Source organism: Meleagris gallopavo, chromosome 11 (genome assembly GCF_000146605.3).
Source record: "Meleagris gallopavo isolate NT-WF06-2002-E0010 breed Aviagen turkey brand Nicholas breeding stock chromosome 11, Turkey_5.1, whole genome shotgun sequence".
Taxonomy (NCBI): Eukaryota; Metazoa; Chordata; class Aves; order Galliformes; family Phasianidae; genus Meleagris; species Meleagris gallopavo.
In genome coordinates this window covers 10035565-10055343 of record NC_015021.2, presented here as the reverse complement: position 1 = coordinate 10055343, position 19779 = coordinate 10035565, and the positions used below count along the sequence as shown (strand labels likewise).

The following is a 19779-nucleotide window of genomic DNA, read 5'->3' as shown; positions in this document are numbered from 1 at the left end:
AAAAAAAAGAAGAGGAAAAAGGACTTTAATTGAAGCCTGCAATGTTGTATAAATGGAAGATCTAAGTTTTAATTGAAAAATAATTATAACCACTTAATCATTTTAAATGAGGGCTGTAATTGCAGTCAGTTCATAATAGCCAAATACAGACACTTAGATTCCCGCAATAAAGCAGGGATGGTACAGCTTGATTTGCTAATAGCTCTTCCACTTCTCTCCTCTTTTGTCTCAAAGATTAATTCAGGCAAGGGCTATTAGTGCCGTTAATTGGTTCTGCAATTTAGACCTTGTGCTTGTGAATGAGTGACTGATGCAGACCTATCAGCCAATAATGTGAACACTTTGTCAATGTGTTTCTCATTGTCCAGCTGAACATCGCTTCCCCAGCAGCTCCTCTGCCACCCAGCCTCAGCTCCCCAGGGGGATCAAGAAGAGTGAGTCTCCTCTGGGGTGAGGGATTCACTTAGCTTTAGATAGGTCACCGAGATGTCTTTGAAGCTACGGCCGACTTATGAATAAAATAATTAAGCAGACAAGGCGTCCTCCTTGGCGGGGACGAATCCCGTATTCAGGAGAAATCTTGACTGCCGTGCTGGAGGAAGGAGATTCAATGGGACTGTGAAGTTGAAAGATGGAGAGCAGATGCTGGTGGTGAGAGAGGGCCATTAGCTCTGGGCAGGATCCAGGATTCTCCTTCTTCAGGGCAATAGTGATGGCTGAAGCCAGACTAACTTACTGTGGTCACAGTTGGAAGAACGAACTCTGCTCTGAAATGGGTGTTATTTTTCACCTGGGCATTGAGGGTGGTGAGGAAACTTGGTCTAACTGGAGAGGCAGCAGTCCCAGCATAAGCCCTTGGAAGAACACCTTCGAAAGCCTTTGAGCTCACGTATCCATTCTATGGGAGACAATGGATTGAGAAGAGAATGTGCTGCTTAGTCTGTACCAGAATTAAATGCAGCTTTAGGCCCAGAACAATTTTAACTGTGGGCCACCTTCTGGTCCTGACAGTTCTCCAGTGTGCAGGACCTTTGGGTCTATTTGGAGATGTAAGGTGGGGGAAAAAATCAAACAGCCACTTAATTTTCGTGGTGCACAACAAGGACATGAATATTCCTAGGCACATCTTTGTGCTTTCATATCTTTTGTAGCATCAGAAAACATTTACAAGTGGTGTGCTTCTGCAGAGTTCAGCTCTAGAGCACTTCTTTTTATTTGGAGAGGAGTTGCTGGGGGATCTTTGACCTTACGGAGATATTTTTATCTCTTGCAGTTTTTCATACTGGAGGTGACAATTATTCTGAAGTGGTTTAGATCATCATCCTTCTATTTTTTAGAAATAAACTTGTTGGTTTTACAGCTGAAATCTGAACAGACCCAGGGAAAAAACTGGGGCAAGCTTGGTTTTTCTGTCTCTTCTGTTAAGAGAATTACAAAAAGTGGAGAAAATCCACCCTTCATCCTTCTTTTGTTTTTCTTTTTCTGCTGGTGTTTTGATTCTGCTCCCTTAAAGTGATGAGAAGTGCCTGCCTTTCGTACCAAGCCGCCTCCTCCCTCTGTTCACTGGAAAATGGCTCAGCCCTCGCTAGGGTTTGGGAAAAAAATGCCTTCTAGAAATAGGATTTTATGGGAAACCCAAGTAGGGCAGGGCGTGCTTGATTTCAGTGCTGGGAATTCAAGGAGGAAGGGCTCAGATGAGAGGTGCAAGGAAAGGTGGGCAGGGATGGGGAAGCGGCAGCAGCAAGAGCCCAGAATGGTGGTGGATTCTGCTGATGATCTGGGAGAGAGTTGTGGATGGCACTTCAGAGCAAGAAACAGCCATTAAAGGTGCTGGTGAGCTTTGAGCAGGAAAATAAGTGGTACTCTCACATCAAGTCAGTAGGCTTAAGTTGGCTGAAGGAGTTCAGTCCTTCACTATTCTCATGGTGAAATAGATTTCATCACGGTCAGTAGATAAAGCTGTCCTTCTGCTTGCAGTGTTGTTCATTGTTTGTGAATGGTACTATCCACGCAGCTGCTATAAAGTGGCAGAGGCATTGAAACAGATGGAAGGATGGCTTAGCTAAGATCTACCCTTTTGCCTACGTTCAGGTTTTCTGTGAGTACACATTCTCCATCCGCACAGGTAGGTCAGATGCAAGGCAAATCTAGCTTTTATCCAATTTATTCAAAGCAATCTCCATCTGCCATGGGCCTTTCCTGTAGCCAGGCAATGTGGTTGTGACAAACACAGTGAGTGTATTTGCGCTCCAGTTTTAGGTTCTATATTTGGCTATGTGATACCAGAAAAGCTTTCTGTGATTAAGTCTGTTGACTGATACCAAGAGTAACTACAGCCACGACACGCAGCAGTTGAGGTGTGTCACCAGGGCTGGGTATTGCTATGTCCAAAAAGGGCCTGGGAGAGGCAATTTTGAAAATGAGTGTGATTCACCAATGCTGTTCTGAAAACAAGGAAAGCAGAGCAATAAAATATTAAAACCAGTGGACTGTTAATGAGACAGAGACATCTTCTCTCTCCGTCTAGCTTGCAGTACTGCTTTTCATGCACAGTGTGGAACAAAATTCAGGACTTAGGATAAAAATGAGGTTTGAAACTCTGGGATGAACCATCCTAGATGACATCTACTTTGTGGATGCTCTCCAAAGGCAGGACAGATCTTTATGGGAAGTAATGTGGTGTGGGAATGGACTGGACAACATTTCAAGGTCCCTTTTAGCTCCACTTCTTCTACCAGGGCCTGCAGGTGCCTTGTATGAGCCGAGCACTGCCAAAGCAGGGCTTGTCCATCCACTCCTTTGCTGAAAGCAGCTCTCCTGAAACATCCCCAGCTTGCAAGTCATTGCCCATGGTAAGGTTAGGAAGGGAGTAGTGAAGGATACAGCAAAAGGTTCAAAAAAGACACTACCCAAAAAAAGCAGGTCTCTAGGACAGATCTTCAAGATGCTTTTGCCTTAAAGCAACACCTAGTGCCATAGCTGCTTTATCCTGATTCTTCATCCATCTAGACAGGTCCAAATTCAGATTTGTATGAGAGGGAGAAAGCACTGAAGAATGAGAGTACACCTTTGGTTCTATCTTTTTGTACCTTTAGGCTGGTTGCCAGGCATGGTCAAGCAGTAGAGTGAACCCTCCCTGTTCCTCTCACAGCAGCATGCAGGTTCGTTCACTCTTCGCTAGCTGCTGCCCTTCTCTGGGACCCAGCCTGACCTCACCATTCACTGAGCTCCATGTGAACATCTGCCCTTTGTGATACACTACCATCTTTTACAAACTAGCCTTTGCTTAAAGCTTTTTGTGGAGCAGGAGGTCGTAGTCAGGCCTATGGCCATGCTGGGCAATGCAACATAGGGTACAGGTCCTTGGGAGCAGGTCTGATTTGTGTGGTGAGATGGCACATCTCCAGCCATGCTGAGCATGGTCCTGGCCACAGTGCTCCACAGCCACACAGAGCTCAGTTGAGAGCTTTGTCCTGCATGTATTTGCAAACATCCCCCCACTTGGTTTGGAAGCATCATCCCCGCCAGAAGAGGGTTAGGCTTTTGTATCTGTGGCATCTAACTGAAGTGTTTCTGCACCTGGCCTTCTGGGGCATGCAGGCGTTTCTGCAGAAGGCCCCCTTGGCTGTTTCAAAGGGACCCGCCGGTCCTCATCTGCCCATGCTGTCTGCACCTCTGTTTCGATGTAGAAGGTAAACAGAGAGCGAGGCATTCACACCGTGTGCAACCAGCAGCCCTTGGTACCGGGCGAGGGAAGTTATCTCACCGAAACAGATAAAGGGAAAGGGTAGGTTTGTACGGTGCAGGCCAGGCCTCTCCTGACTCCCATCCATGACGTAGGCTGTGCCTCCAGCTAAAAGTCCCTTCTGCCCTGGCTGCCTGCCCCAGAGCCAGCTTGTGGAGGCTTGCGCGCACTGAGGACCTGCCTAGCGAGCAACCGGCACCATGTCTGTCACCATATGTCAGTCCATGGGCTTTGTGGTATCAGCCTTAGGAATAGGAGGAATCATTGCATCGACATGCATGGATCAGTGGAGCACCCAGGACCTGTACAACAACCCGGTGACGGCGGTGTTCAACTACCAGGGCCTGTGGCGCACGTGTGTCCGTGAGAGCTCCGGCTTCACTGAGTGCCGTGGTTACTTCACCATCCTGGGGCTGCCAGGTAGGACTTGTTTGTGCAGAGAACATCTGCTTCACATCGTGGTTGCCTGTTGCCGTGGTTGAGTGATGGGTGATATGCGGAGCAGAGAGGGGATCCCAGGTTTTAGCCTAAAGGGACTTGGGTTGATGGCTCTGTTTGGAAGACAGGTCCTTTGGAGGCATCTCAACTCCCATGGCCAGGCTGGGTTTTAGGAAGGCTTGTTACAGCTCACTGCAGTTTAGGTGTTGGGGCAATGCACTGGGGTTGACTTGGAGAGCACTCAAATCCAGCTGAACAGTGCATACAGCTTCCCACCAGAAACACTAATGTCCTTGGGACTGGAGAATGCCCTTTTCAAGGAGCTGTATCACAATTTAACTCACTTTCTTCCTGTACGGGCTAACAACACCAGGTTGGATTTCTCATTAATTCTTCTTTGGTTACAGTTTTTCCTTCTGTGGGTATCATTCGCATCCCATTTGTGCCCAGAGAATCCAGGGCTGTGAGCAATTAGGTTATGACAGGACTGTCAGGATTTCCTTCTCACCTCAATACACCAAAGAAAGGGGCACTTGGGCTGTTCTATCCACCTGCTCTGTGCTTTGATATGTTAAGAATGAAGGGAAGAAGCCAATTACGTCAGCAGATACTGCAGAAGATCTACAAAATGGTATTTCCAAAGTAGGAACAAGCACCCTGCACAAAAATGGCTTTGTTCACAGGCAGTCTATCTGTGCAAATCTAACCAGGATAACCCAGTGTGATTGTGTTCTGAGACATCAGCATGAGGTGTGCTTCATATATGGGGCTATCACCACATAATCCATCTCTGGATCCTTCTTCCCAATCAATTCCTGCCTGGAATCACCTGCACAGATGCTCAGGACCTTCAGGAGCTAGGGGCTCTGCCCTTCCCAAATCTTTTCCTAAGTGTTAGGATTCCCATTGAACTGTTTCTTATAGGGTCCACAGATCTACTGGTGAATCACTACATGGAATTTGCTGGGTATATTGTAGTCACTGATGGGAAGGAATTTTAAAAGCCCAGTGAATAAAGCACAAGTTTCAAATGGTGGGTGAGATCCTGAAGTTGCAGTAAAAACCCTCAGTGCTGTTGGAGGGATTCTTGCATTCCCCACCAGTGTGTAGTGTGTAAATATTTATGGGCTTTTGTCCCAGAGAACTGGTTTCTGCAACCACTGCTGGCAGCACTGCCCTACAAAATGAGGTGTTTTTTTTCTTTCTTTTTAATGAGCAGGGCTAGCTCTTTCTTCTGAAGTCACTCCATGTTCTCCCCCCTTTCCCCTCCTGTTATATATCACCTGACACCGCCAGTCTCTGGAGAAGCTGGTGCAAAAATAAGCTCCATGCTGCTGGGCTCCATCCCCTGCATTCATCTGCTCCTATGGGCATCTCGTCCCTCTCTCCACCAGCAAAGGACAGCTGTATCCCAGTCAGACAGGGACAGAAAATGATGCTAAAGATCAAATTTGCTAAGAAATTATTTAAGAGGATTGTCAAGTTGTTTATTTTAACCATGCTGTACCTTGATCTCCATTAAACGCCCCTTGCTAACCTCACCATAGTTAATGGTTTGTCAGCATTTCCATTATAAACCCCTATTTATTATTCTGACAATGGCAATTTATATTGGGAACAATAGTGCTGGAGTGAATAAAAATAATAGGACTCCAGCAGAGCAACGAGGTGACCTGAGTACATCGATGAAGTTTTGGTTCCTGAAGAATTCTTTTTTCAATCCCTCCCTCCCATAGCAAAGATTAAACTTGCCTTGCCCGTCATCTATCTTCAATTTAGTTGGGAATTTTAATTTCAAATAGATTGAGGAAAAATCAAGATAATAGATGAAAATGAGAAATAACACGGGTACTTTATGGCTCTTTGCCTTTGCTGCTTGGCTATAAACAGTCAGTCTCTGGTGAAATATGTCGCTTGAGATCTAAGCCTGTTTGTTCTGATGTTGCTTTCTCTTATTTATTTATTTATTTTTGCTGCTTGCTTTGGTGTGTGGGCAGTCCTTACTGTGATTGTCTGGAGGACATGATCTGAATTTGAACATAAAGTAATAGGGAAATAGTAGCAGCAGAGCGCTGGTGAAGCTGATTATTTCACCTATTGCTGAAGTCACACTTTCTGCAAAAAGAGTTTTTCTTCAGTTGCTTACAAGTTTATTAAGCAACAGTAATCTGGTCAGTAATCTTTCTCTTGTCTGTCCCTGTCTCTTTTTTCCAGACCCCTTCAGCTAGAGCTGTTTGGCCATTTCTGAAAGGGTGTCTTGTTCTTGAGGCAAAGCCCCTTCTGACCTCGCAGGAAGGCTGAGATATCTCTTGACTCTGGAACAAATGGCTGTTGACTTAAAAAATAAGACTAGTTCAGTTTTTCCAAAAGCAAACTTTGAGTTTGAGGCACCCCATTAAACTTCTGTAGCTGGTAACTCTTTGTGACCATGTGTGCTTTCATGTCGGGATTTCCGCATCCTTTCAAAGTTCATTTGGACTTGTTATAAACTCTATGCTATCAAGGGGCTTTTTGTGTCTTGAATTTGTTTCCAATTAATGACATTCTGATAAGGTTTTCTTTTTTCATATACGCAATCAACGCACATTTTTTGACATAGCCCTTGCAAAAACCTTGCTCTATTTTTTTTTTTTTATTCTTTGGAAATTGGGCAGCTCACTGGCCAAGGAAACAGCAGCTCCTCTCCCTGGAATTGCTTTCTGCTGGACATTCGTTTGGATGGGGACTGCTAATTGCTGTGTCACAGTTCTCCACTGCCAACGGCCATGGTGAAGTCCCTCCAAAGCTCTACTTGCTGCTTTAAATTCTTCAGCCCAATTGGTTCATCTCCACTTTTTGAAATATCTGCCAGCAACCATCATAACCAGCTTCACACACAGAGAAGTTTAGGTGTCCCCTTTTCTCGCTGATTTTCAGGAAGGCCAGTCAGCCCTTCTTCTGCCATAGACAGGTGGGTCACATACTTTTGGAGGCTGTGGTCATCAGAAAAATGGCAGGACAGAAAGAAAAGGGTAGGTTTGCTTTGTTTCGTTCTGAACAAGCTGGAACTGACTGGCAGGGTGTGAGCTATATTTGCAAATTTTAAAGTAAATATGAGCTGTAGGTGATCTTTAGGGGAGAGGCAGTGATAACATTCAGGAGTCGCAATGGGCCCAGTGAACACTTTTGAGATAATCCAGGGCTGACGCCTGGGTAGATAAAGCAAGAATGAGCTGAAGAGGGGAGTGGTCAAAAAGTAGCCTTCCTTTTCCTAGTTTGGTATCCCTCTGTGAGCGTCCCCATATTCTGAGTGGGGGAAAAAACGTTCTTCATTTCTTGATGGGAAGCTTGGTCTTTACAAGAAAAGTCTCTCCATCGTGTCCCCTCCTCAGATACTGCTCATCATTACTACGTGGCACAGCCAGCCCTCTGATCCAAGTATTAAGCCAATGTGCTGGAAACTGAAAAATAGCTCATACTTGGATGGTGCTGTGTTGAGCCAGGAGTTGGATTCCATGATCCTTGTGAGTCCCTTCCAAATTAGGATTTTCTGTGCTTCTATGTCTCTAAGGAAGTCCGTGCTCCGAGTCTTTCACCTTTCAACCACTGGCTGTAGACATCTATCAAGAGTGGCTGGAGATGTGTATCAGGTTGTGGTAAAGACATTGAGACATGCTCTACAGCTTCCTGTCACCCAACCATTCCTCAGGCTGTGCACTGAGCCAACAGTTCAGATAAAACCGTCAGGTTATAGGATCACAGAATGGCTTAGATTTGAAGGAAACTTAAAGCCCTTTAAGTTCCAACCCCTGCCATGGGGTCGGGCTGTCCAGGACCCCATCCAACCTGGCCTTGAGCACCTTCAGGGATGGGACAACCATAACTTTTTTGAGCAGCTTGTTCCAGTTCTCGCCTGTCATTGGGCTGGGTGCTGGGAAAATGGCACCATGAGTTTCTTGCAAAGGGAATTTTTTCCCTGTCACGAATAGCACAGAAACAGGCACATTACATTTGGAGAAAATGAGCCAGGAAAACAGGCTTATGGCTCTTTTGTCTATAATTTTGCTACAAACAACCACTAAGGAAAGTGTTTGTGAGAGCATTGTGTCCCCGGTGTTTAGGAGCACAGTGTTAATCAGAGCATGAGAAATGGCAAGCAGCTAACATTGGGCTGGCTGGATAGCAACTTAGGCAATACGCTTAGCAATGAGCAAATAGAAACCTCTCCAAAAAGCAAAAATCCTTCAAACACAGCAGTGTCTGGAGTGTTGAGCATGGCTGAGCATTCATCTGTTACTCAGCTCAAGGCTACAGCACAAACCTTGTTACCGAAGACGCTTGCTCAGCTCCATTTTCTGAGGGAGAACATGCAAGAATCTGAGAGAAAATGTGTAATCCTGCTCTGATTAGAGCTCTTCAGAGCCATGAAGAGCCATTTGGGCCCTCAAAAGCAGAGGCAGATGGGGTTCATCCAGGCATTTTTGCACAACTAGAGGCTATTGGGGATAGTTCTGTGGTGCTCCTCTGTTCCAAGTAATTTTGAAGCCCCTAAGTGGAGGTGGTGTGATGATGATGAGAAATAGCATTCCCCCATCTGCTGGAGAAAACTGCATCCCCAGGGGAAGGTTAGTGAGCCAGCACTGCCTGGTGGCAGACCCTGAGGAGAGGACACAAACAGGGACAAGCTGATGGACTGCAGGGAGTGGGAGATGGGGCCTAGGGATGTGTAATGGTGGACAGAAGGAGAAAATTTTCTTGTTGGCTCAAATTGCCACTTCAGCTGCACGCAGCTGAAACCAGCAGAAAGGGTCAGAGGAAGGAGTGGTTGCTCCCTTCCCAGCAAAGCAAACACAGGGACATGGTGTGCAGGAAGGCCATTCCACCAAGGAACTGGAGCTTTCCCTGGGAAAAATGCTGGAAAACATTATTGGTCCTTTGCATTTCCCCCACTTTTTTTCACCCAATCCAAAGGTTATCTTTAACTGTGACCAGCCCTGAGCAATCCTTCAGACCTGCTGGGGAGCAGAGGGATTGGGTTTACAGCCCCTTTAGGTTGATTCTCAGGAATGGGGACAGCAGGATGAAAGGGCATCTCCTTCCCATCCCCACCTGCCACAAGCTGGGGTGGTGAGTTGGCTACACTACTTGTTTTAGCCCTCATTGTCCTTCTGGCTTCCAGCTGCTCCCAGCCTGATTTTTTGTAATGAGTTAATCCATACAAGGTGTGCCTTTGAATGTGCCCTCTCCTTTGCTGAGAAAGAGCAGCTCCTATCATCCCTGGTTCTTGAGTGCTCATTTCTATGTTTTTTCATTCATGCTATCATTTTTGCTGGTAACTTCTGACCTTTAGGTGTGATGGATATAGCTCCTCCCCTGCTATAAATTTGCTATAAATTTAGTAGAAATTACTAAATTCAAATAAGATTTCTGGGAGAAATGACATCTTTTTCCTGACTTGAGAGCTTTTGTGGCTGTGATTTAGAGCTCTGTGTGGGATGTGAGTTGAGTTTTGGCTGCTACAGAAGGAGCTACCAGAGAGAGCATTCCTGTCTGCTGTCTAGCCCTCTGCTGTTCCCGAAAGCAAAAGAATCATGTCATCATTCTCCAGAAGGCAGAAGCAATAGCCAATGTGTAATTACTTTAGTATAGCTCAGCTATTCACAGAAATCAGCTTCTCCTCCCTTCCTTGTGGCTTTCATGCAGCTCCATACTCAGGCAGCTGTATTGATGGTGTCTATGGCACGGAGTGCTGTAGACCCGGATAAAGGAGAAATGTGTTTCTAGGCTGGGGCTGAAGTAAGTCTCTCAGAGCAAAGTTTTGGATCAGAAGGGATGAATGTGAAGTTTGAAGGGTCTTTGTACCTCACTGAGCTCCACTGGCAGCGGAGTGTGATATCTCACTATTACTGTGGATATGTATTAGAACCCTGAGCCCAGCACTTCTTGACTGTGTGAAAAGTGAATCATTTTCTAATTCTTCCATCCCCTGCCCCATTTTCCAGGACTACTGCTCTAGGTTGTGTAGACAAGCACCTTCCCTGTGTTCTTCCTTCCTCTTTTCCCCATATGGATTTCCGTGGGATTGAGTGATGAGTGCTGAGGACATGGATGAGAGGAGATGAATGCAGGAGCTTTGCTGGGTCACTTGGGGTTCTTGACTGGGTGTCATGGGCAGCACTTGAGGTGGCCCCAGTGATGCTCACAGAGGGTGCAAGGAGCAACAACATCTCTGTCCCCTGGGTCAAGCCAGTATCCCTGTGTCCTCCCATGAGCTCACTGCCATTGTCCCTGTCTACCACTGTGCGTGGATAATAAGACACAGAGCAGTCCCTATCTCGTTCCAGTGGCAGATTTACCACTCCACTGCCAAAGCAGAGAGCCAAGAAGGTGGCAGCCAGGGCTATAGGCGCAGAGCTCTCCCAGCAGTGCTCTCCTTTCCTCTGCCCCTCTCAGTGTGCTCACACCATTCCAAGCACTCAGCAAGAGCCCAAGAGGCAGTGGAGGGTTTTGGTGGGGCACAGCTCATGCTCCAAGTGCGTTTCCCAACACTTGACCGAGCGTGGCCGCTTAGCCAGGGAAGGACAAGCACTTCTAAAGGACAAAGTCTCCTATCTCAGGCCCTGCCAGCACAAACCGACTCTGTGAGAGTGAAACTGGACTATCTTGCAAAAACACTTTGAGCAAACACACCGCTCAATGGAAAGCATCTGATAAGGGCTGCCGCACTTCTGGCGGTGCGGGCAGGAGGACCTCGGTGCTCCCATTAGGTCTTTGGCTTCGCTGGGGCTGTCTCACTCCTCTCACTGGGGGAGACACCATGTCCACGACCCTCTGCCAAGTGATGGGGTTCCTTGTCTCGTCGCTGGGTGTTGTAGGGTGCATTATGTCCACTGCCATGGATATGTGGAGCACGCAGGACTTGTACGACAACCCGGTGACGGCTGTCTTCCAATATCAGGGACTGTGGAGGAGCTGCGTGCGGCAGAGCTCTGGCTTTACAGAATGCCGGCCGTATTTCACCATTCTTGGGCTGCCAGGTAGGGCAAAAATGCACCAGGTTGAACCCAGGAGCTGTTCTGCACCCAAAAACAGGAAGAGCTGCCTTAAAGCACTTTGCAAGGAATAAAATTTCTGGGCTACTCAGTGTATAAGCATAAAAATATGTGTTTGCTACTGAAAATAATAGCCTTGCTCGGTGCAGATTATGACTCAGAGTGTATGTAGGTGATCTCTGGATGAGTGCCGTGGGGTTTGGCTGTTACTGATGTGAGGATACTGAGACCTGTGGATATTCTGTCCCTTTGAATTGAAGCAGAAGGAAAGGAGCTGTGTGCAGTTCTTGCGTTGTTATCAGAATGATGTGTTCTATGAAAACCAACTGAAATATTTTTTTAATAACAAAATCACAGAAGAAGTCTGCCTCTGGGTGGAACAGGAAGGGCAAGGAGCGGAGAGGTGTGTTAAGATTTTACAGTGACCTTTATAGTGGTTGTAGTAGTATGTTGTAGAAGGGTACTACTTTCTATGTTGCTTGCTATTTCCTCAGTGTCATGTAAAAAAGGAGCTGTTTTCCCATTCCACTGTCCTTGAGGGTATCCTGTGCTCCTGAGCTGGTCTTCTGCCATGGCAGCAATCAGCTTGGTTTGCCATGCCTTCCCATGACCTACTGCACCTGTACCCTGCCAGTGAGCAGTGAATGCAGATCTGAGAGTGGTTTTCACTCTTGGTGCAAGTAAGCACCGTTATATGAGGGCCTTTTGCATCTACTGAGTGGTGTAAAAGAAAACAGAATGCAGGCTCTCAGTCCCATATCCTCATGGCTCAAATGCTTTGTTGAAGACGAGGGCATTGAAGGCGGTTGTCCATATTCTAGTTTTGTTTTTCTTTTTTATTTTTTTAAAGTTCTACAGCAATAAGGAAACGTGCATGATGATCACAGGCATTACCTACTGTGCCATAGAGCTATCTCTTTTATTATCTTTCTGTGTCTATTTAGTTGATGAGGACCTTAAAACATAAATAAGAAATGGCTCAGGTTGAATTTGGTTAACTTAAAAAACCTTATTTTTTTCCAGTGTTTCAATATTCCATTGATTATAACCTGTCATAAACTTATTTTTCTGCCTTTGTATTCTGCATTAGTGATTGGTGATGTTAGTTTTGTTGACCTTAAGGTGCTTTTCACCTCTCCTACTCACAACAATACTGGGAGAAAAGACAGCTCTCCATTTCCACTTGGGACTGAAAAACATATATTCCAAATTGCACGTTTACTTCAGTCAGCAGACTTGGGTTGATATTATTTTCTGTGCACACTTTCTCTTTGTGTGGAAATTGAGTGTGCAAAAATAAGCAATCATATTTGTCCAGGTATCATGCACAGTTGTTTCATCTCATGCAAAATGCGTATGTAAAGAGGGGCAGGTCATTTCCATGCTTGGTTCTAACGTAGAGCAGTATGTTAACTCATGCTCCTGGTGCAAATTTTTTCCTTAGGCTCTTATTTTGTTTGTCTGAGCCCTTCCACTCCTTCCTTCTATCGGAGGTCACTGCCCTTCGAAAGCAGCTCTGCTTGGAGGACTTCTGATGGCTGCCAGAATCCACTTGAAATTACTGTGCTCTCATTACGAAAGGCTCTCACTTTTGGTCCCATGATCCAGGTGAAGGGATCTTAATGCCACAGCAGAGCTGGGAGCACCCTCTTTTCCTTCCCATCCCTTCAACAGAGATGATGTACACATGAGCCTCGTGGCACTGATGTCTTCCATTGAGGAGACACTGCCAATTGCTTTGCACTGTGTTGTGCCCCTGCTGTGTCCCTCTCTCCTTCCTTTTTACATCTGCAGATTGCCCATTTTCAATTGCAATCCATCACACTTGGTCTCTGATGCTCCAGAAGAAGTCCTGTCTCTGCAGGATGTGCTTGACCTGCCCATTCTGCCCTTCCAGGCACTCAAAGCACTGGGAATATCTCTATTGGGAGCCCATGATATCTGTGAGGTTTTGGCTTAAGATCACCTCTTCTTTAAGGGTTCAGACTGCCGCAGTGATGGTAGGTAGAGACCATAAGGTCTGTTGGAAACAGCTCAGGAGCATAAGACTGTCTTAGGGACAGATCCTGAGAGCTACAAGGACCTTCCATCAGGATCCATTGCGTCTATTCTGCTTTGTCAGCTTCTACTGGCCATCCTGAAACCAAAGCAATCGGAAAGAACTGTAAAGTGACTGTAAAGACAAACGAGTATTGTGATTTTCTTCTCTTTACAGCTTTCTGTTCTGCATCAGGTGCTGCACGAACACCTTTTGAGGGCTGATAAGGCATATCCGCCAGCTTCTTGTTCTCCAATGAATAATAACTAGTGAGCTCACACCTGGGGGCTGATGAATGGGAGATTGAAAACCCCAAGCTCGTTAGCACTCCTTATCAGCTGATAAAGGCAAATTGAGTCATAAGAGCAGCAGCCCCAGTGGGACTGCTAGATGGGAAAAAGTAACGTAGTTCCAGTTAGTGGTTGGTTCTCCATTCATTTTGGCACCAGCATGGTTTTGCTCAGGCTCCTCCATAAGCAGGGAGGTACTGCAGCACCCACCTTGCCATCCTAGATAGAGTTTATAAACGTTTCCCTTCTCCATCCTTTTGTAAGGCCAATAGGTCTGCTCCCTGCTCTCCTGCACCAGCTCATCCTGCTCCAGCTGGGGAATCTGATATGGTACACCTGGGTGCTGCTGTCCTGTCCAGCCCAGTAAAAAGGGTGATAGGCAGGGTTATCACAGGTACTGGGGATGTGTTGTCTGCCCCTCTCTATCACACATAAGCTTTCATCATCTTTCCTGAATGGGTATGGATTATCAAAGCTGAACCCCAGGGTCATGAGAGCTTGTTGGAGGCTGCAAAGTATTCTGTCCAACTCACAACAGCCCTTGAATTAGTCTTGACAACACTCTCCTGGTGCTCTGCCAGCACTGTCACTGTCACCTTTCTGTCTCTGCCAGGCAGGGAAGAGCTGAATTGTAGGCAAGTTGAGATATGTGCCACCTTATTAGAAAACTGCCCTGCCTGGTCTTTTTCCTTCATTTCTTCATTTCATTGGTGGTTGTTGCCTTTGGTCTGGTGGTCAGTAGCGTTCATGAGCACGACACATCAGCATCACAGCTTGCCTTCAGCTAAGCAATACCATTTGGACGCTTTGGTCATTGCCAAAGTATTGTTGCTATCCCTTGATCTACATGCAGTGTTTTTCAGGGTGATTTTTTTCTTCTCTCGTGCCATCTATTTTACTGTGAAGGAGGAAAATTTGGAACTCTACTTCACAGGGTGGTTGAAAATACCATGGAGAGCTGGGTGGAGCTGTCTGAGCTCATTGCGGCTTGGGGAAAACACGTGCTTTCTCAGTCAGTTCAGTTACGAAACAATTCCTGCTTTTTAAAAAGGGTCAACCAAGCAACAATACAGCAATAGTGTGGCATATGTTACAGGTGCAGCAGAGATGCACTTCAATACAGGGACAGGCAAAACAAACAAATCCTTATATATTAAAACAATAAGGTTTCTATTCCACTTTGAAATGCAGGGAGAAACTTGTGACTTTTCCAACAATATGGTTTGAGGCTCCTTCAGTGTTTAAATAAAGGGCCTGATATTATTCTGCAATGTTAAATATCCATTCTCACACTGAGAATTAATAGGAATATCAGCATTGCTTTAGCAGGGCTCTGTTGTGATAGGACAAGGGAAAATGGTTTCAAACTATAAGAGGGGAGGTTTAGACTGGATATAAAGAAGACTTTTACACTCACCAAGGGTGGTGAGGCACTGGCAAAAGTTGCCCAGAGGGGTGATGGATGCCCCAACCCTGGAGACACCCAAGGTCAGGCTGTTGGGGCTCTGAGCACCTGATGGAGCTGTAGGTGTCCCTGTTCATTGCAGGGGAGCTGGACTAAGTGGCTTTTAAGTCATCAACTCTAATGATTCTATGATCTTAAGATAACTTAGGCTTTCTTTTTTTTTTTAAATAAATGGCCTCTTTTCCACGGGATGGTCTTAGCTTTCAGCAAGTCAAAGTATGTTAATGCTATTTTTATTCCTTTAGCATTTTTATTTTTATTTAAAAATAGTCTTTAAAAGCCTCCCAGTCTCCAACGAGTCTCACTTCACTTGTTCACCATGGCTCTCGTTGATTTGTTTTGCAGCAATGTTTCAGGCTGTGAGGGCCCTTATGATCGTGGGCATTGTCCTGGGCATCCTTGGCCTCTTTGTGTGCATTTTTGCTATGAAGTGCATCCGAATTGGCACTATGGAGGACTCTGCAAAAGCCAATATGACTCTGACCTCTGGCATCATGTTTATTATTGCTGGTAAGTAAGTTGTGTCTTCCATACACAAAAAGTACTGCCTGAAATTGAGGACTGAGCAAGGCTTCATGCCCCTCTGGTTACAGGCCTTTCTGCTGGTATGAGTTGGAATTTTGTAGTGTAAAGTTTCATCCTTACTTCTGGAAGGTGAAAGTGTAGAAATTGTTGCAGAAATGCAAACACGCTGTGCATCTCAAAGAACCAAGTTTTGTGCTATGTGGTTCTCACACCACCTTTCTGTTCAACCCCAGGTCTGTGTGCCATCACTGGAGTGTCTGTGTTTGCAAACATGCTGGTCACAAACTTCTGGATGTCCACAACCAACATGTACCAGGGAATGCAGAATGTCCAGAATAGGTAGGTGCTCATCTGGCTCAGGGTGAGCCAAAGGAAAAACAAACACTGGGTGCTTGTTATTCTGGTCCCAGGACATGGAAGATTCAATGAGCCTCTGAGCTCAAGATAAGGATAACTTGTCCAAGAAAACTGACTGGGATGCCTGCAATTATGCAGCTCGAGAAGGGATTGGGGATCCCATGAAGGATCACTCTGCAGGTGGAGTTGTGTTCGTGGGAACTTCTGCAGGGCCAGAAGGAGAGAGAGAATTTTCAGTGTGTTTCAGAAGAACCACTGTCACAGCACTAATCAGACACATTGCTGTTTTGTAGGTACACCTTTGGCTCAGCCCTTTTTGTTGGCTGGGTGGCGGGCTGCTTGGCCCTCGTAGGAGGAGTCATGATGTGCCTTGCTTGCAAAGGAATGATTCCAGAAGAATCCCGGTAAGTCTGGCTGTGGTGGATACAGGGAGGTGCTATGTGAAGCCTTGGATGTCAGGACAGCAGGCGTCCATCACATCATAAGACAGGTCTAAGCATAATGCCCTCATTGCAAATGTTATTGTGATGATACATTTGCTTGCACTGTGTAATTGGTCACAAGTGGCCATTTCTCTTCCTTAACTGCATGACTTGAAAACAAATAGAGAGTAGGAGAGATTGCCCTTAACATCCAATAAACTATTCTAACATTTGTAATGCTCTGGCCAAGTTGGCCCTACTAACTGCAGCTTTGACTGCAGATGGTGTAACAGATCACCATAAAGTGAAGACTGCGTCAGCTGAGTTATGATTTACTTCATGTAGGGCTTTGGACACCTGCACAGTTGGTAGTAAGTCATTCACTCAGATGAGGATTTACTCAAGAAAGCATAAGTTTATGAGAACATACGAAAGAGAGTCATAGAGTCATAGAATCACAAGGTTGGAAAGGAACTACAAGATCATCCAGTCCGACCATCCATGGATGGTTGGCTCTGGGCACCAAGTGATGACACACTATGAAGTTACCTGAAATCCATCAGCAAATGGGAACAGAAGGTGCAACACTGGGTAGTCACAGGGCCTCCAGTGGCTAATGCCATCTTTCCTGTCTTTCAGTTACAAGGCGGTGTCCTACAACGCATCAGGACGGAATATCTCCTACAGAACAGGACCGTATAAGGCTGGTTCAGGGTACGAACCTGACACGAAGACTAGGAAGGGTCCAGGGTATGAAGAAGCTCCTCGGAACGAGGATGCAGGACGCCCGTACCCTTCAAAATACGACTACGTCTAGTAGACTTCCTAGGCTTGAGATGTGCTGTGTTTTATAGAATGTTTTTCACTTTAGACACAAAAAGTATACGCAAATAAGGCAGTCTGTAAATAGGATTTTGTTTTCTATTGTTTTTCCCCTCCTCAAAAACGGTACCCTAACCACGTTTCTTTTATTCTTCTGCCTGTTGGCATACCCATCGTGAGGAGGCCTGTAACAAAAGTAATGTCTTTTTCTGTTCTCAGAATACAATTGTTTCCTCATGTTTTACATATAAACTCTGGCAGTCGGGACCAGGATTCTGCCTTGTGCCATCTTCTATTTCTTCAAATAGGTTTAAATTCTCATTATTGATGACCCTGATAGAGTTTGTAGTCCAAACACAGTCACTTGGATGTCTGTGGCTAAAAAGTACATAGTGATGTTGCATACAAAAAAGCCTTCAGAAATCAAGAAGTTGAATCACACACATTATGAAAAGCAGAAATTACGATATGGAAGTCTTATGTATTATTTTGTTGTGTATTGTAAGAAAACTCAGCTGTGTCCCTTTGGCTACAGCCAGTGTATGCAGAACCAGCAGCCATGGCATTTTCCTCCCTGGCAGTGTTTCTAGTCAGCCTCACCTTTATTTTCTGGTGGTACTACAGTGCTGATCTGCTGTGGTATTTAATCTGATTTATGCTACTTAGACATTTGCCGTTTCCCGTGATACCTAAGTGTATTTATTTCTTCTGATCTCATTGGGGAATATATATAATCCATTGTTATTCCTATGCTAGATATTTGATACAATAGCTGAAAACCACTGTGTGTGACCAGAGTTCCTGCAGATGTCATCATTAATGAAACCAGGAGAATTTCTCATTTAGAATTAATTAGAGTTACAATTGAGCAGGAATCCCAGGGAGCATTAGATGTGAAACTCTGCACTAACATCTTTCTTGTGTTAATTCTTCTCCAAATGATGTGAAGATTAAGTCCTTAGTAAGACACTGCCTCTTCTAGCCAACCTGCAAGAGAGGATGTTTATTGGAAGGGGTCAGAGGAAGAGACACCAGAGCTCTAGGAAAACATCTTGGAGCAAAGGGCACTGAGAGATAAATTAGGGAAAAACAGGTGTCTGAGACCTCAAAAGTAGCCTTTTTGATAGACTTCTGCAACTTCTGCTCTTGTCCCTCTTGTAACAACAGTAAGTTGCCAGGAATTTGCTGGCAGATTTGATTTGGGTTGTTCACATTCGGAAGGCATCATAGATAGAGCCATTCCCCCAAAGTATGACCTCTGCTAGGTTTCCCTCTCCAGCTAGCATCTCCCGTGCCTTGTGGGACAGCAGAGTGGGCTGTCCTGCTCAACACCATTACTCCTGGTGAGCACAGTCCATGCCCATCAGCTCTCCATGCCCATCAGCCCTCCATCATTGCATGGAGTCATCTCCAGCACAGGTCCAGGAGAAGAGGGGAGTCTGAATCTCAAGCAGCTCAGCAAGAGGTGGTGGGAGTGACACGGGCAGCATGATCAATGTGTGGAGAGATGGGAAGAGCTTCTACCCAACAGAACCCCAGCAGGACTCTGGTCCTTGCTGCTACCTGGGTAAATAACTGCCTCTGCCTCTGCTGTTGCCAGTGTTGACTCCTATTCAGAGCAGAGTACTTGTTTTATGGATATGTTTTGAAAGGAGACCGATTCAGTTGTGCAGAGGTAAATCCTGTCCTCATTAAAAATACTTACTCTTTTAAGTGGATTTTTCCCTTTTTCACATTATAGACTTAGCTTTTTTTGCCTTTTATTTGCATGCTGGATTTTTTGTCTTATTTTGTTGGTTGCTTTTTTTTTTTACTTGAATATTAAAAATAGAAAATGACTTTATGACCTCAAATTGCTGTTTTCAGTTTATCATGAACAAAAGCTGACAGCTTTGCTGCTCAGCTAAACTTGTACTATGTAGGATAGTTGGTCAACATCTGCCCAACTTCAAGGGAGTAATTAAACACTTCTAAATACCTCATTGTTCATAGGAGGCCAAAAAAATGGTTGGCATGCTCTCACTCATGCCAGCTTCTACTGGAAAGGGGCTGAAAAGCACAAGAATGTTTAATTTAGATAGGAGACTCTTAAGTGGTGGTTAGGTGGAGGTACACAAGGTAACGAAAAATGCAGAATAACCAGGGGGGGAAAAAAAAAACAAAACTTTTCTCACTAAAGGAAAGAAAGGCACACGTGTAAAATTACAAGGATGCAACTTTGAAAGTTAGATTTAATTTTTATGCAATGCAGATACTCTGGCAAATACACCGAGCTGACTATATCTCAGCCTCACTTAGATGTGAGCAAGCATACAGATGACAAGATTGCAGGTAGGAGCACTATGTGGAGTGACAGAGAGCTGAGACACAGCCGGTTCCTCTGATTCCTGCCCTCAGTAGATGTCTAATCTTTCAGCACCAGTTTTCATTTCCTTACCCTGGCTGAAAACAGTATCAAAAATGTTAATACAGTGAACTCTGCTGGATAAATCAAATCCTGAAGATGAGACTCCATGTATCCATGTGCCTATTTGTTATGGAGCAGCACCCACTATGATGGAAGCTCCCTCTCACTCCTGAGCTGGCCAGGAGGGACCTGGTTTCTTGGGGGTACCACCATGAGTGGTGATCTTTGTGCAATGAGGG

The 19779-nt window shown here is 45.3% G+C and overlaps 1 protein-coding gene across 2 annotated transcripts; it reads left to right on the top strand.

The window, feature by feature from the left end:
• The first annotated feature begins 3868 nt into the window (after nucleotides 1-3868).
• CLDN18 (claudin 18) lies at nucleotides 3869-18927 on the top strand. 2 transcript variants are annotated; one of them, XM_003208965.3, is made up of 5 exons: nucleotides 3869-4165; nucleotides 15353-15517; nucleotides 15766-15871; nucleotides 16183-16293; nucleotides 16951-18927. In XM_003208965.3, the coding sequence occupies exons 1-5, from the start codon at nucleotides 3946-3948 to the stop codon at nucleotides 17126-17128; spliced, it is 780 nt and encodes a 259-aa protein (XP_003209013.1). In that variant the 5' UTR covers nucleotides 3869-3945; the 3' UTR covers nucleotides 17129-18927. The 2 variants fall into 2 exon arrangements, with proteins under 2 accessions (XP_003209013.1, XP_031410901.1); XM_031555041.1 differs by lacking the exon at nucleotides 3869-4165 and adding an exon at nucleotides 10886-11199.
• Nucleotides 18928-19779: the final 852 nt, after the last annotated feature.

Bases quoted from the DNA above. Each gene is read 5' to 3' on its own strand.
- CLDN18 (XM_003208965.3), top strand. From the start codon at position 3,946: ATGTCTGTCACCATATGTCAGTCCATGGGCTTTGTGGTATCAGCCTTA. The intron at 4,166-15,352 runs GTAGGACTTGTT...TTTGTTTTGCAG, and splicing joins CACCATCCTGGGGCTGCCAG to CAATGTTTCAGGCTGTGAGG. The intron at 15,872-16,182 runs GTAGGTGCTCAT...GCTGTTTTGTAG, and splicing joins ATGCAGAATGTCCAGAATAG to GTACACCTTTGGCTCAGCCC.